At 42.2% G+C, this 14,580-nt stretch overlaps 1 protein-coding gene across 2 annotated transcripts in view; it reads left to right on the top strand.

The window, feature by feature from the left end:
* Positions 1–14,580, top strand: part of HAT1 (histone acetyltransferase 1) — a 66,249-nt gene that overhangs the window by 16,180 nt on the left and 35,489 nt on the right. For both annotated transcript variants that reach the window (XM_083154815.1, XM_083154814.1), the window contains exon 5: positions 12,432–12,611. In XM_083154815.1, coding sequence (XP_083010941.1) covers positions 12,432–12,611 — 180 coding nt within the window. The remainder of the gene's footprint in view (positions 1–12,431; positions 12,612–14,580) is intronic.

Raw genomic sequence — 14,580 nt, 5'->3', positions numbered from 1 at the left:
ATCATCCGTGAGCTCCTTTACCCTGAATTGACAATACTTATGTTACTAGATTTATTTTATATTTGTGAGTCCTACTGGGTTTTCTGTTTATTACATATATAGTAAGAGCAGAAACAAAATACACTGAAGTGTGCCTTTATCTTTATCAACACACATGGCATTCCCTTAAGTCCCATTTTACAGATGCACCATAACCGTATGGAACTGAAATCTAAAATAAAGAGAACTTGGTTGTACTTGGGGTCCCCTGCACAAGTAGCAACCTCATTCTCAGGCAGAAGAACATACCTAGAGGTGTATCAGGGCACCCATATATTGCGACACTTGTGTGATCCCTTATTTCTAGAGGACGTAAACATCTCATGGTGCTATTACCCACATGTTCCACGTGGCTCTGCTGGCTGCACTTACCATCCAAGACCTAGCAAAAGTAATAACTTTAGCCAGCGTCACCAAACACATTTTTGTATATATACAATATATATTCCACTAATGTAAGGGCAAAAAGACAGGTCTGTGGATTTAAGGGTTGCGTAGATACAGCCGCAGACCTGTCCCCAAAAATGAGCCCTCTTGGAACAAATTGTGCCAGAAAAACAACCATCACTATGTGCAATCTGAGCTGAACGCCCTGGTGAAGCAAACCTTCTGGTGGGGGATGTATAAAAGAACCTGTTGGAATTTGACATGGAAGCGGCCCAGCATATAACTGGCTCTTCTGAGCGATATCTTTTACTCTCTTGTGTAGTGTGTATAGGACTTAAGTTAGATTTGACAAATCCGCCTACTTCCATAGTACCTAACCATCACTGTTCATGATACATGATGTTCATGATACATGTTCTGAGCATGCACACAAAATTGATAAATTCAGCTTCCATAATTTTCTCAATTTTATTGCACGATGGGGACATCCTTGTTCTACATCTACATAACTTTGGTAAAAGTATGACAGTTTGTGCAATCCGGAGTCACGTGCAGTGGTGACAGAATCGCCATGTGGCTAATAAGCATGGTAAACTGTAATATGAAACAAAATTTTGTGATATTGCTTAAAATAATACCTTTTTTCTGTAACGGAAATTACGCTTCGGGCTCGGTGGCTCGCTGTGCTCACCACACTTTATAACATTAACTCAACGCCCACGTGGACACTGGGGTTCAGGGTTCGCAAATACTCGCTATAGCGAGTATTTTACCCCTTTTTGATCACCAGGGACTCAGTTTCTGCTTATGGCTGCGTCCCCTGGGACGCGCTGTGGCCAGATAGGCATGCGGAGGGGGAAAGATAAGAATGCCGGGGAGGCGGAGGGATATGTATTTCCCCCCTGTTGTGATGCGGCCGCAGAGATGAGAACGTGCTGGCCGCGTCACATCAGCCAGGTGATGGACTGAAGATCGCGCGGAGGAGTAGGATGTTGTGAGCACTTCTCGCCGCACGTCCTCCCGCTGCACCCAAATACTTTACCGCCGGCCCGGTAAGACACAGCAGTGGCTGTGTGCAGAGATGGGGGGTGGTGGTGGTGGGGGGACATTAACACGCTGACTGCTGGAGGGGGCATATGGCTGCACTGCTCATGAATCTGCATGTTAAAATAACCTCTGCAAATAACAGTTATACATGTTAGCTTGCACTTGCCCCAGTGCTATACCTAGTTCAAGAGATTAATCTGGAATCAGATGGGTTATGTCATACACTCAATTTAGCATTACCTGCAAATTCAATTACAGTGTTCATTCAAGCACCTGCTATCATTGAAAACCCATGCAGTTCCTCTTCCCTGCCTGGGGTGTCTGCTGTGGTGCTCCTAGCACAAGTCTGGTTTGCATATCAGTGCTGATATACAGACCACACTGTGCTAGAAGCACTACAGCAGACAGCGACACCCCAGACAGGGAAGAGGAACTGCATGGGTTTTCAAAGATAACGCGTGCTAGAATGAACACTAAATTACATGATTTTATTCAAATTGTCCAATATGCAAATACCCTGCTCCATAGTTACACCCATTCAGTAGTGAATAGTGTTTGAATACTGTATCTTTTGTAAACACTTATTTGGTGGGGGGAGAGGAGGCGGACAGCGAGAGGAGGCAGCTGGTGTATGTGGCATGCGGGAGGTGGGAGGAGGCTGCTATAGAAATGTAGGTAAGCGGAACTTATGTAGCATAATATATAATAGGCATTACGGTGTGTGGTATAATATTTATTGGGCATTACGGTATGTGGCATAAGGTGTAATAGACATTATGGTGTGTGTAATCCTGGCGCAGTGTGTCCAAGTGGCACTATTGTTTTGCATAATGTGAGTTGGTACTAATACTGTATGTGGCTACGCCCCTTCCCCACTAAGATATGCGCTAAATTTTTGATGCGCGCCTTCGGCGCGAACTGTCCCTGTTTTGTGTTTGGGTATTTTCTAGTATATGTGTATCATACTTTATGCAAGTGGGCCAATTGATTGATCCCCCGACCCATAAAAGTGACAGTGAGAGGCACTCAAAGCTATGTTTATGCCCCCCCAAAAAGGCTCAGGACGGCCCTCAGCTCAGGGTATATGCCATGTGGGGGAGAGGAGGAGGTCTCTGTATGTTCCATGTTGGGAGGAAGGGTAGAGGAGGCTTTATTTCATTGGGACCCAGAAAAGGTCAGGTAGGACCCCAATTTCTGTATGTGAGGGGTCCCTGGGACCCACTATTTTTTTGGGTTTTCGCGATCACTGGGGTTAGGACGTGGATAGTGGCCATATGATTGTGTGAGTGCGTGCGTGTGTGTGATGCATCATACTTACCATCCACGATGTCCCCTGTGTGGCTCCGGCACTCGGCTCCCCGCAGTCCCGGGCGCCATTACACTCCTGGATGGACGCTATTAGCGTATTGCCGTTGGGAAACCATATGATGCTCCCCCAGCACTGACTACGCTAATTCACCGCCATTGTTCCTCGCCGCATAGCCGCCAGCCGCCCACCAGACGCTGGATCCCCACCGCCACCCACCGACGAGGCCAGTTCACCCCGCCTGTCTCCCCCTGTCTGCCCTGCCAGCTGCACAATCCCCCCCCCCCTGGACGGCCGAGATTAGCCGGCCGCCCGGCAATGGCTACGCTGATAATGGCTAACCTATAAGTACCCACTATTTCTATTAAATTGCCTTATTTCCATTATGTTAACACTGATATTGTGATTGTTTAACCAAGCACATATTTCATTTGCTTTACATGCAAATGAATACAAATCTGTCCATAATGTTTCATGCAGTGAACACAATGGCTGGACTGGCCATTTAGTACTATGTTAGGGCTGCTTGGACATTCTGGCCTAAAAGCCCAGTTGAGCAGCTACGCTTAGCTGTACTGCACAGGGAAAGAAAGGCTGGCTGAGCAGCTCTCCCTTTTACTGTAAAGTAGTAGAATGTGGTTGCTAAGGGCAACATCTCATCTTAACTAGAAATCCTCCTAAGAAAAGTGTATCCCCCTTGTACTGGTGTTGACTTTTATGTTTTCAGGCTTGATGTCCATATTTTCATGGCATTGCTCAAAACTAACCATTGGGTACTTATGTAATATCTGGGCTCCCATTTTTCTTATGAGACCGTGTCCCCTCGCGGGGCTCGCTGCGCTCGCCACAACTCCATGTGTAGTTGGATAGTAGGGGTATAAAAAAATGGGGTGCATTTAACATGGGAGCCCAGATAATACATAAGTACCAACCATTGTTCTACTTATAGCAGTTGCTGGGAACAGAGGATAAGAACTAAAGGTTCCAAGTGTTCTGCTATATACACAAGAACCCTTTCTATCCTTTCCTTTTTCTATTCGATTATAAATCTGAGTGATGTTAATGTGGGTTTCAATGGCCATTAATGTAGATTTTCGTGTTCCGCTCCAGACTTGATGAAAAGTTTGGAACCAACCAATCAGATTGTACTCATCATTTATCTAGCACCTTCTATTTGATGATATCTTATATCTGATTGGTTGCTAAGGGCAACCTTTCCACTTCTAAAAATCCACACCTTAGTAAATATACCTCCCAGGGCCAAATGTAATAGGGTGAGAATTTCAGAAAGCAAGAGATTTTGTGAGAATTTTCATTTTTTTTTGTGTAAATTATTTTTCAGTGTAAATTATTGCCGCTTTAAAAATATGTATGGGAAAACACTCCCAAAATCTCACACTTTCTGAAACTCTCACCCTATTACATTTGGCCCCCAATGTCTAAAGGAACAATCTTGTAAGGGGAAAAGAATATGATGTAGTGACTGGAGGGTAGATTTATTAAGCTCGGTGAAGTGGTAAACTGTCTGGTTTTTATCACCGACCAATCGACTCCTACCTGTCATTTTTCAAAAGAAGCCTGTAACTTCACAGGTAGGAGCTGATTGGCTGGTGATAAAAACCAGACAGTTTATCACTTCACCGAGCTTGATAAATCTACCCCTATGTCTGTACGTGATTTCAAGAAACCTGAACCAATGAATACGCTCAAGGAATATACAACTGTACCTGGGTGTTCTTTACTTTGTGGTCTCTAACACCAACTGTACATGCTGACCCAGCATTGGTTGTGCCTTTTCCAATGTTCTATGCTATTTTTCTTTTATTTTTTCTGTTTTTCATGTCAAAATCCTCTTGGTTCTGCTTTTTCTTGCACTTGTCTCCTACATCCATCAACTCACCCTCACACTTAATTGCGTAATTTGTGTTTCACTGGGGTTTTCACACACCGCTCTGAATATGGATACATTCAACACGGTAACCCAACCCTCAACTAAGGACCTGAATTTGATCCAGCAATTATAATAATTTGTCATGAGATATGTGGAGCCAGCAGAAATGGACAGTGACTTGTCAGACTTCCGTAGCAGAATAGTTCCTAAGCCGAGTCAACTGCAGGCCAATTATATATAGTATTTTATACACACTTAGATCTGGCTACTTTCCTTCTTCACATCTTTGAGCCCTTTTTGTATTAAATCCCAAGTTTTTGCTCAAGGTTCTATACCTCCAAGATTTGTTCTGATTGGGTCTCCTATGCATCTTTCACAAGTACTAGTGCGAATTTAATGTATTTTAAGGTTGTTGTGGTGCACGGTTTGTGAAATTTGTTTAATTTGGCACTTGGCTTATATCTGCCCAGGTCTCTTACAGAGGTTTGTTTTAGTATCCAATAAAATGAGAAATGTATTTACGGACAATTATGCTGGGTAGCTTATTTTAATGTTTGCATTATTGTTTGCTGCAATCCTGCTGAGTTTGTTACAATGAATCCTTCACTGTGTGTGTGTGTGTGTGTGTGTGTGTGTGTGTTCTTGATGGGAGAATGTGTCCTGTATAGAGATTAGACATTATATTTCAAATAATTTTGTTCTCCATACTTTTTAGGAATCTTTTTGGCATTTGACTTTATCAGTGCCTATAAAAGACCAGTTATTCTATTGTAAAGCGTAACGAAATAAACTGCGGATTTATAATAAAATAATAGGAATATAAAATGACCATTTTGAAAATCACCTGCTTTTATACATATTATTGGGAATCTTTTTTTTGTTTTGGTGGATTTTAAATTACATTTTTTTTGTATTTCTTAATTGTTTTAATTTAATTTTATTTGTTTATAGGCATTGAAAAGTTCCCCTATAATAACATTTGTTTTCAGAGACTATCTTTCCCATCTAAACGGGATTGTTTAGACACCCAGTCAATTGTTGCAATTCAGTTGTGTTTGGGCGCCAATGCATGTTGCACCCAAACGGACACAGTTAAGCTTTGTGAATAGGCTAAACCACATATTGCTTTGTATGTACCGGCCCGCCGCTTGCTTACCACATCTGATGTCCTTACATCGGAATTCTGGGCATATTTTTGAACTTCATGTTAGTCATGAAAAATCTGTTGCCTTCTATTTGTGACTCAGGGGCAGATTTATTAAGCTTGGTGAAGTGATAAAGTGTCTGGTTTTTATCACCGGCCAATCAGCTCCTAAATGTGAAGTTCCAGGCTTGGTTTGAAAAATGACAGGTAGGAGCTGATTGGACGGTGATAAAAAACAGACACTTTTATCACTTCACCCAGCTTAATAAATCTACCCCTGAGTTTTGCCTGCCCATTTTAAAATAATAAAGCACAGCTTCTCAAAGTCTGTCCTCAGGACCCCACACAGTGCATGTTTTGCAGGTCTCCTCTTAAGTGAAATAATTAGCTCCACCTGTGGATCTTTACATGTGTTGTCATTAACGAGTGCACCTGTCGGGTGACCTGGAAAACGTGAACTGTGTGGGGTACTGAGGACCGAGTTTGAGAACCACTGTACAAGATTAACCTTTACCTGGTCTAAAAGGAGTATTACATATTTACACTATTTACATATTTTACGCTAAAATTTCCTCCACTCTTTACCATTTGAACATATCTAAGGCTATCACGCCTTTGGAAGGTGATCTAGGGGGGAGGGGGGGTGGGGGGTTCTTCTTGGACTCTATTAATTTGGGTAGGACCAGCCTGCTCAAAATGGGAATTTTTCCAAGGTTAATAAATTTTCTCCAGTGATTGCCTTTTAATACTTATGATAGAAGACCCTAAAAAGCTTAACCCTATTTAGTAAATTTCTTTGGAGCACAAAATAGTCCTATATAAAAAAGATTAAATCTGCGCTGGGCAAAATGTATAGCCGTTCTATTTTATACTAAATATAAATTCAATAGACATGTAGACGAGCGATTTATAATATGTGATTTATATTCTAAAATGTAAAAAAATGGACACTGATGTTACAGAACTTTTGTTGATTTTTTTTTTTTTGGGGTGTTGTGGACAAATAAAGCTGGGAGATGGTTGATACTCACTCTAACTTTCCTTGCACAAAGCGCTCCTGACCGGTCCATCCTTCCTGGGTTTTGCCATATAGACAAACAGGTGTTGTAAAGTTTTACTGGAACTGTGCTCAACTGCTAAAATAACACTTTTTAAGGTCTGGGTTCAGCCTAGAGTGCCCCCCCCCCCCCCTTTTTTTTTTCCTGAAACATTATTTTTCCTATTTCGGATGGACTGGGTGAAGGCTTCCTTGGCTAAGGAATTCAGAGATTCCAAATTCTGAGACCTGCTGAGTTCTATATCCGTCCTCCCTACATAGACACAGCAATTGATTATTTAGAGTTTCTCAAGTACCTTGTGGTATCTACAGGGGACTGTGGACAATGACCACCATAGTTCTTAGTTTTGTCTTCGTCTGGCATGTACTTATCGCCTATCTTGATAGCTCATTGATTAATGTATATTATTGACATGCTTCAGAATAAACAAAAATCGCTAAACCCGTCTAAAATCCTGCTTTAGGCGTCCAAAATCCTCTTGCACCGCTCTCAGACTGAGAAGATCAACCCTGTGGCTACTGGCCGTCTAAATTGAACAATTGAATTACTCCATTTTGTGCCCATAGTGGTAGCTCTTCGCAAAAATAAGTGAAACGGCCCCAAAGTCTCAGGCCAGCGGTTGGTTTATGAATTAAATCTAAAAGAAATATAAACACACACACGCATTATGGAATTACATAGTATGTATGGATTTACATAGTTTTTAACTCCATTTTTTTTCACTTGGGTACAATAAGGCTTTCTGTATAAAAATATCTCAAGATCTCATATCTCAAGGTATTTGCAGGGCACCGTAGGAAAATCGCTTTATAACATCAACTCCACGCCGACGTGAATAGTGGGGGTATGAAAAGGTCGGGACGACGCGTAACAGTGTTCCCTCGCGGGGCTTTCCACGCTTCGGGGTGACGTGGATAGTGGGGTGTGCAAAATAGCAAGCAATTAAAATCACATGGCTGCTTTTAAAATGAAGTACCATCACATCTCATCGCATGGGTGCTTATACAATGAAAAATCGCATCGCACCGCAAATGGCATGCGAAAACGTGCCGTGCGATGTCATGCGATTTCACTACGCAGAATGGCCCACTAAGCAAATATCTTAGTGGGTGCCCTGCAAATACACAAGTACCTATCTCAATCATACATGTAATAATAAAAACTGTAGAAAGAAAATGCTTGTGCACTTAGGACCTTATTCTTGTCCGTTTGCTACCCCATGTGTTCGAATGGGGGAGCGATGTGTTCGTTATGTGCATTTCCACGCATGGGCATACGCTGGGTGCGAACAGGCACGGCAAACTGCAAGTTCGCTGTCCCGTTCGCACTCGCCAGTGCGGATGTCGTGGGGTGGGGACACGCCCGTCGGAACACCCAGCGTTCTATGGTACCCATGAAAGTGCTGGGCGTTCCTATGGAAATTAGCACTGACGCGGCTGCCAGGGAGGGCAGCTGACCTTGCCGGATGTCAGTTGCCCGCACTCTTCCCATACAGGGACACGCAAAACTAAGAGACCCAATGGTCTTAGTTTTGCATGCTCATTCCAAATCATTCGATGGTCGGCGACCATCGAATTATTTGGTCCCTGCACCCAAGGCAGCGAATGTATGTTCATGAAAAACATCCATTCGCAGCCAACGAGGGGGGCGTGCGGCGTTTACTACACACACAACGGTGGGAACTTTGCATCGTTGCGCGTGGGTCAGAATAAGGTCCTTAATACGACATGGATGTCATACCAGTAATATACATGGATCTTTATAAATAGTTGTTTATCAGGTATACCTGTGAAATATTGATGCCAGATGGAATGATTCTATGAGGAGCTACTTGCCAGAATAAATCCCTAAAGAGTAAATGTCTGTTCAGTCCTACAATCAGGATAACATTGTTCTCAGTACAGATTTCGATTGCCAAGCAGAAAGGTCTTCAGGAACTCTGGTAGCTGGGGGAAATGGTCCTCCAAAAGATTGATGCTCATCAAAGGCTTTAGAATCTTGGGTCTTATTTTGTTTCTTCCAAATATATCACTTACTATATTGAGGTTTGGGGTCAGCAAAAAAGTTTGAAGAGCCCTTTTATTAGATCTAGGTCTCTTTGATGCTACAGAGTGCCTAGACCTGTACATGGCTCAGGAAATAATTGGTATGATTCCGGTGTAAGGAGACGTAAAGTAGGCACAAGGTTGTGTGATATTATTGCATCAATGCACAATGATGTTGATTTCATAAACCGAGAGGACAAATGCCAAGTCTTTGTGATGATCATGAGAATACAAAGTACAGGGCCATCGTGTAGCAGATTGTCTCCACCTCCTGTAATAAGAAAACGGGCAGAATTAGCCGGAGGGAAAGTGTGTCTATCCTTTCTCCGCCCGTAACTTGCAGGGCTAACTAAATGCCGATGTAAGTGCTATTCATCTCCAGGTGCATTGCCACAACTAGGGGATAATGGTTGAAAGAGCAGGAATTAGTAGCATGTTTTATTAGCCTTTTGTAGCGTATTTTGTCCTAAGCATCTTAATTCCCCCTGCCTGAATGGCGAGCCGTAAGAGTGTGGGTTTTGAACTAATACCCATCATGCATGTAAACGGTGTGAAAGGGTTTCTTCGTAAGTGACCACAGAGTGTTCTTGTGTCAGCCCTTGTGGAAATAGATACAATACAAACATTTCAGCTGAACGCCATGTAGACTGCATTGAGGAGGAACCTGGCTCCATTGTACGGCTGCCCTCCCATACACAGTGAGAACAGAGCGCCCCTGAATGAAGGGTGCGAGCTCATTTTGTTCCATGCACTGCTAGGCTTTTAGGGACTCTATTGAGGTGGGGGGGGACGTTTTTTTTTGTTCAGTCGAGGCCAATTCATTAGGTTTTATTGCCTGGTGAGAAGCGGTAATATGTTATTGTGAAAGTTCATCAAATATTCATGGTTTAAGATAAGTAGTAAATGTATTCATTCAAGTGGCCTCGGGGGATTTGAAAAGGAATATGTTGTCTGCTCAGCTGACAGTCTGCAGGGGGACGGATCTTGTTTAACAAGCTTACGTCTAATCTCTGATTACGGTTCGTCTGAGAGGATTTCCTCTTTTATTGTTGCAGATCTGCATAAAAACAACTTGTAATTCCTTGTAATCCTAAATTGGTGATCTTGACTTGCACTCCAGTTTTCCTAAATACATTTTGTCATTTTTTCATATAAAACTTCATTAGACGAGCTTTCGCAGAGTCTCCTATCTCCCCCCCCCCCAACCTTTTTTTAATCCTTGTTCTGTTATGTACTTACTTGTTCCCCTTTGTCACCAAATCAGCATCCTACGCACCTGTCCTTGCTTTAGGAGGGCGGGACACGCTCTGATCATTACTTTTTGTGTTTTTTTAAGTAGATTTGTAATAATGATAAAAAAATAAATAAAACAATTTGATTAATGGTGTTATTTCATGGCGGAATTATTAAATGCTGCATTATTTGTCTGGAAATCTTAACAGAGAAATGTATCATTGGCTCATGGGAAGAAACTTTTTGAATATAATTTTTTCCTCTTTCTGCTTAGGCAGCAATACACTTATAATATGGGTTGTAGCCCGCTGCTGAGTTTTCTTGCAGGGGTCGCCTTTTTTTTTTTTTTAACTTTAACTTGCCTCTTTTTTTCCCAGACTATCGTTTTGATAGGTTTGTAAGTAGTGATTATAATGGATTTGCTTATTGAAGTACCCTAATTGTACGTGTAGAACATGCAAGTGACTGACGGACATTTTACAAGTTAAAGAACGACTTAAAAAAAATAAAGTAAACATGATATTTGTGGAATAAAGTGAGAGGAAATAAATTTCAGGTCATTAATTCACATTGCTTATACCCCTTCCACACTCAACCGAGGTCACTGTATGGTGTGAAATGGACTTTTGAAAATCCCTGGTCCAGCAACCCAACCCGGGTTAAAAGAAGGGTTTTACCTGGGTAGCTGAGCAGTGTAAACAGATAGTTCGGGTCCCATTCACACTATAGGAAGGAGGCAGCTTCAGAGGTCGGTGACACGGCTTATTGCCGAGTCACTGCGGGGATCTTTACCTTGCAAATGCCGGCGTTTGCGACGTGAAAGTGGTTTAAGCCAGTTCAGACCTGATTATACACAGGGTGACCTCGATTTAACCCTTCTTATAGCCTATGTTGAATTGCAGGGTTGACCAACCCAGGTTTTTAAGTTTGGTGCTTTCACACTGCTCCTCGGCACGGGTTGACCGGGCTATAACCTGGTTTATAGGTAGGGTGTGTAAAGGGGTATTAGCAGTTCCCTCAGTCCTTCTACTTCATACTCTCTACTGTTTGAACAGTGAACCCTGAAACTGGTCTTATATTAAAACCCTGTTCTCACTTCTAGGGAAATTCCCGGATCTAGCGCGTCGACCCGGTAATTTTCCTTTTTAACATGTTATTTTTTTTTTTCAGTGTGAACGGGTCAACCTGTGTCGAAATTCACGGGTCTCCAACCCTGCTTTTTACCTCAGTTTGAGACCAAGGCAAATTACAGGGTAGAACTGCTTAACCCGGGAATTTGCCTTAGCAGTGAGAACGGGGGTCCGTCGCTGCAATGCCGGGTATTTCACACAAGCAGTGTGAACACAGCATTATTTCCACTTGGAAATACACTACCATTCAAAAGTTTGGGGTCACCCAGACAATCTCGTGTTTTCCATAAAAAAATGACTTTTATTTTTCAAATGAGTTGCAAAATGAATGGAACATTGTTAAGGTTAGAAATAATGATTTTTATTTGAAATAATTTTGTCCTTCAAACTTTGCTTTTGTCAAAGAATGCTCCTTTTGCAGCAATTACAGCATTGCAGACCTTTTTCTTTCAAAAATAAGGACATTTCTAAGTGAACAAGCCTTTAGGTGCACATAATGTATTTCTTCTTGTTACTCTACAAATAATGCGTAGCTCATAGCCTGATTGGATAATTCCAAAGTTGCGATTTTACTGCTACAAACTCCTTACCTACTATATAGGCCTTTACATTTGAAGTTAATAATATGGATAGATAATAAAGATAATGTACCCAACTTTCTGACTGCTTGTAGATAACCGCTCAGGACCAATGCTGTATAATACTGTCGGGGAAGGCCGTACGATCTAGGTGAACTCTGTTCTTACTGGTAATTTCATTATGGTGAATGCGGATAGGATTGCTGTTCATTTGAATTCCTTGATGTGCAGGGTGGGGTAATTAGAGAGAGAACTCCTTTTACAGGTCCCTACTGTATATAAATACCAATTGCTTGAGATGGTAAGAGCTTAAGTAGGGATGGGAACTTGGAAGAGTTGTAAATAATACAAGATACTATATATTTAAAGTGAATACATTTTCCAGCCTCCTTTTTTGCATAGTTTAGAGTATGTCTTACTATACTTTCCTCCGTCCAAAAGTTTTTGCGTGGCTCCTACTGTCCCATATAGACGCTGCTACTGTATGACTGTCTCTATTTAAAAAATGTTAATATTGTTTTTAACAGTGATTTTATGTCCGTTGCTGACAATACATATTTTTCCGTTTTATAGGCGGATGACGTTGAAAGTAAAATCCGTGAAATTATGCCTCCGGGATTTTGCTGCGCTACAGATGATTTCATGACGTTACTGGAGAAGGAAGTGAATTTTAAACCATTTGGCACTATAATTCATACATATACAGTTTACAATGAAGACTCTGGAGAAGAAATTACTTATCAGATATATAAGGTGAGGAAGGATTTTCGAAACTTAAACCTAATTCTGTTTGTTGCGAGGATTGTTTTTGAATTGATCATATCTATAGATCAGGTACTTATGTAGTATCTGGGCTGCCGATTTTTTGATTGTATGCCTTAAGTTAAGGCATACAATCAGATGCGATGCGATGCGATATCGCATCGCATCGCATGCGACCATCGGATGCGATGACCCGATTTTTCCATAGGAATCAATGTTAAAATGGACTGAGTCCATTTTAACATGGAATTCAATGGGAAAAAGGGGTCCTTTTCATACCCCTACTATCCAAGTGGGCATGGAGTTGGATATAAACCTGTGGCGAGCGTAGCGAGCCACCGAGCCCGAAGCGTGGCGAGCGAAGCGAGCCCCGCGAGGGGCCGGTATTCTGTGTCCCCTCGCGGGGCTCGCTACGCTCGCCACGCTTCGGGCTCGGTGGCTCGCTACGCTCGCCACAGGTTTATATCCAACTCCATGCCCACTTGGATAGTAGGGGTATGAAAAGGACCCCTTTTTCCCATTGAATTCCATGTTAAAATGGACTCAGTCCATTTTAACATTGATTCCTATGGAAAAATCGGGTCATCGCATCGCATCGCATCGATGGTCGCATGCGATGCGATGCGATGTGCCCGATTCGACCCGATTTAGAAATCGGCAGCCCAGATACTACATAAGTACCATAGATCATATAGGCTATACAAAAAGAAATGCATTATTTATTGGTCCTCATGCCATTGTCTGGCTGCTTCCCCATACTACACAAATGTGATGTGTTCACGTACAACTGTATTTTGTGCACGGTCCATCCCGGGTCGGAAATGGCTTTAGACCCCATTTACACTGCACTCCGACCCAGGTTATTATTGGGTTGGTCCCGTTTACACTGAAGCCAGGTCAGCCCAGCAAAACCCTTCAGATGTCCTTTATTATGGACTTTTTAAGGCTGTCGTTACAAAAGTGAGGGGTTGGTACTGCTCATAGCACTGCAGCTATGGCTGACAGAGTATCCATATATCCACGAGTTCCTGGTGGTTTGCAGCTTTCTGCTGTGGGTAGTTTAGGCTTCCTGTGCATCGAAAACTTTAGTGATTGCTGCGATGCATGTGCCAGTGTCTCAGAAGCTCCAATCAATTTTTCATTGTTACCTCAAATAACCCGGTTAGTGTCTGTTTGGACTGCCGCTTTACCCAGGTTCTACTGGTCTTCAACTCAACACATTCTGGATTGGATTGACACTGAAGCCGATTTTTTTTTTTTTTTTTTTTTTAAGCCATTTCCACCGAGGTCAGACTTGGCAATGGCTTGGATTTTTCAGTCCGTGTAAAGGGTTTAAGGGAGGGGATACATTCAGCAAACATTCTAATGATTTTTATTTTAAAAATATAGTGACTGGGGAGATAACCAAATGGGTGATTCCAAATGTTCCCTTATTTACCCTTTCAGCATTTTTGTTTGTGAATTAGTCCATTTTTAGGGATTAACTCTTGCACTTTTTCACATTAGATATCCATACCATTGAACAGCTTGATAAGACTTTTTTGGCCGCTTCAAATATTTGATGTTAAGGGGGCAATTCAACTAAAAGTGGTACTAGCCGCTATTACGGGTTAAAAATGAGTATGATCTGGACCTGGGGTAGCCAACCCTAGTCCTCGAGAGCTACCAACAGTGCATGTTTTGCAGGTCTCCTCACAGAACCACAAGTGAGCTAATTAGCTCCATCTGTGGATCTTTTAAAATGTCAGTGATTATTGAGTGCAGCTGTGCAGCAGCTAGGTTGTCTGGAAAATGTGCACTGTTGGTAGCTCTCGAGGACTACGGTTGGCTACCACTGATCTGGGCAGTCTAAGGGAGACATGGGAAAAGGACATGGGGCAAACTGACACAGAATGGAATATCGCAGTATCATCAATGCAAAGATCAACAAACTCTCTCAGAGTACAACAAATACAGTTCT

Source organism: Crinia signifera, chromosome 7, assembly GCF_055691185.1.
Source record: "Crinia signifera chromosome 7, ASM5569118v1, whole genome shotgun sequence".
NCBI classification, from domain to species: Eukaryota; Metazoa; Chordata; class Amphibia; order Anura; family Myobatrachidae; genus Crinia; species Crinia signifera.
This window is presented reverse-complemented; position numbering and strand designations above follow the sequence as displayed.